Source organism: Contarinia nasturtii, unplaced genomic scaffold (genome assembly GCF_009176525.2).
Source record: "Contarinia nasturtii isolate CC-2019 unplaced genomic scaffold, AAFC_CNas_1.1 Cnas_scaffold_3312, whole genome shotgun sequence".
Lineage (NCBI taxonomy): Eukaryota > Metazoa > Arthropoda > Insecta > Diptera > Cecidomyiidae > Contarinia > Contarinia nasturtii.
Window position 1 is genome coordinate 1 of NW_022200620.1, and position 2656 is coordinate 2656.

At 33.6% G+C, this 2656-nt stretch overlaps 1 protein-coding gene across 1 annotated transcript; it reads left to right on the forward strand.

The window, feature by feature from the left end:
* Positions 1-27: 27 nt before the first annotated feature.
* LOC116350029 lies at positions 28-2656 on the forward strand. The gene is made up of 7 exons (XM_031781740.1): positions 28-594; positions 688-974; positions 1042-1164; positions 1236-1878; positions 1947-2098; positions 2164-2545; positions 2612-2656. The coding sequence occupies exons 1-4, from the start codon at positions 90-92 to the stop codon at positions 1779-1781; spliced, it is 1461 nt and encodes a 486-aa protein (XP_031637600.1). The 5' UTR covers positions 28-89; the 3' UTR covers positions 1782-1878; positions 1947-2098; positions 2164-2545; positions 2612-2656.

Here is a 2656-nt window from a genome sequence, read left to right on the forward strand (position 1 = left end):
TATCCTAACCTTCAAAACAAACATATCAAAATAAGGTTTTAACGAATGTGTCAATAAACATTGAATCAAATGACGAAAAGGTGTTTAAAATGTTGAAATTAATAACATTTCGTCCGTTAAATGGACATTTGGAGAGAATTCGTTTGTGTACTTATAAAAATGTTTGTTCAGTGCCATCCATATTTCTCACCAGCAATTCTGAGAAGCAGTCGTCACAGAATACCTGGTGTCAGTACCTAGTATCAGATGTGAACCAGCTACACAACGCTTTGAGCACTTCGACAAAAATTCGTTTGCCCTCACTAAATGACATCCACGCCGAAAATGTGCAAGATTTATTCAATACCAACGAAATATTAGATAGTGATGTTCAATCAATCGTAAATTATGTGATATTGGCTTCAAAATGTGGTGTTTCATGTTCATTTGAAACTGATGAATGCAATTCGTTTTTGAATCGCTTGAGCCGTAATGTTGAACAAATGTCGCCCGATGATGCAGTATCAGCGCTAATCGCATTAAATCTATTGATCGTTCCACTGCACCATCCAGTCAATCGAGACCTCACAATAAAAATAATTCACATGCTTAAAGGTAAAAATGAGCATAAAATTGGTACCAGACATTTCATTGTGGAATATCTCATTCGGATAAATACTTACAATTTCATTGATTCAACATTTACAGATTTGAAGGAGTTTCCATTGATACCATTAACCAATTTGGCAATCTATGCTCATGAAAATCAAGATAAAGTGTACCCACATTACCTATGTGCTCAAGCCAATTCACATGTTCTTGAACATTTAAGCAAATGTGAAAACTTTCAGGATTTCCATTATGTAACATTGTGCTTTAAAAGTTTGTCAACTTTATGTACAAAAGAATTCTTGAGCATACACAAGGAGAAAATGAAAATTTTCTTAGAAGATCGATCTTTTGATACCAAAGCTAATCTGCGTGGATTATTCGAGGTATGAGAAGCAATTCAAATCTGATAACTATATGCTTTTGTGTAACGTTGATGTTTTTTTTTTGCAGGTTTTAAATTTTTACAATTTGTATAGAGGCAAAAGGCATCAAAGGCTTATAAGGAATATGTTGTTAATGATGGCACCCGAAATACCAAATTTATCCAATTCGGAACTTTGTAATTTCGCCTTGGTATGTTATATCAGCATTATTCATAGCAATAATTGTTTTAAAATTAATGTCAATCTATTCTAATCTTACAGTATCGAGACAGTGTCAATGAACCGGCATCATTGATTAAAAAAATTGTTGAAACAGCCGAATCACGGCCGACCAAGTCAACTGATCTTAATCTGATTTACTGTCGATTAGCTAGAAAAACGCCTGAGAATTTGGAAAATATTTCAAAAGATTTGGAAAAAATAATCGAAAATTTAGATTCAAAGGACATTATAAAAAATAAAATACTCTTTTGGGTTCTTCAGAAAAAGCAAGACAATAGCATGCGAAATAATTTTCGAATGTATTGGAGTAAATGTGCCGAAGATTTAAGCCGAATCAACAATCAAGGTTTACAGATAGACTCAATTTTATGCGAACTCTCATTTCGATATTGTCTAGTACAAAAAAGGACAAATCATCGATTTCGATGTAGAACGTTTGAATCGTTGCTGAGAGAATTGACACTAATTGAAATCAAACACGGTGTAACACAATGGAAGCCAAGCCATTTAGCCTCATTATCCACATTCATAATTGCATATGCAAATGATCCTTCGCTTGATCGTATATGCCTTTATATTTTGTGAAAAAAATTGAAGAAATGGGACCACAATTATCTGTTCCTGACATCATGGACATTTCGATGGGTATCGAATTTTTTCATCAAAATAAAATCACACAGAAGTACGATTTAAAAAAAATGGTTATCACCACTCGATGACATATAACAAGATTATTCTCTTGCTTTTCAGTATGGACCGAAGAACTAAAGCAGATATAGCCGAACGAATCAATCGATTAAAACGTGTTGTTGATAAACAAATTGAACGAATGGTCGATGAACAAAAAAATTTACAAATTGACAGTACTTCTTACCTCATAAGGGCGTATGCCTACCAAAAAGGTTTGTTTGCCGAGTAAACTTCCAACCAAATAAATGATAAATTTCATTTTTTATTTAAATCATAGGTTTTAAAGACACACACATCCTCGAAAAATTAACGCAAAAGCTCGAAGACATTTGCTCCGCTGACGATGTTATTATCAACGCCCGTACCATTTCACGTATAACAAGCAGTTTAAGTAGGATAGTGTATATTGTGCCAAAATTGTGTGAGCGGATGCTTCAATTTGTTAATGAAAATATGGATATTGTTGATGGAGAAATTATATCGTTCTTATTATACTATTTGTTTTCAATGGGATATGAGCCAAACAATGATTTTAGTCGGGGTCTATTGAATGGTGGCGATAGCAAAGAACGAAAAACAACACTTCTAGATGCCGAGCTATTCGATTTCGAAAATTTCATTCGAATCATTGAACGTGATTTTGAATTCATGCCGGCTTGGTAAGTAGAACATTATCAAATACATACGTCATCGCAAAATGAGCCAAATATTTGTTTTGCCTTTAGGATGATTGTTCAAGCATGCTTGGCATTAAGTTACTATCAAGTTCT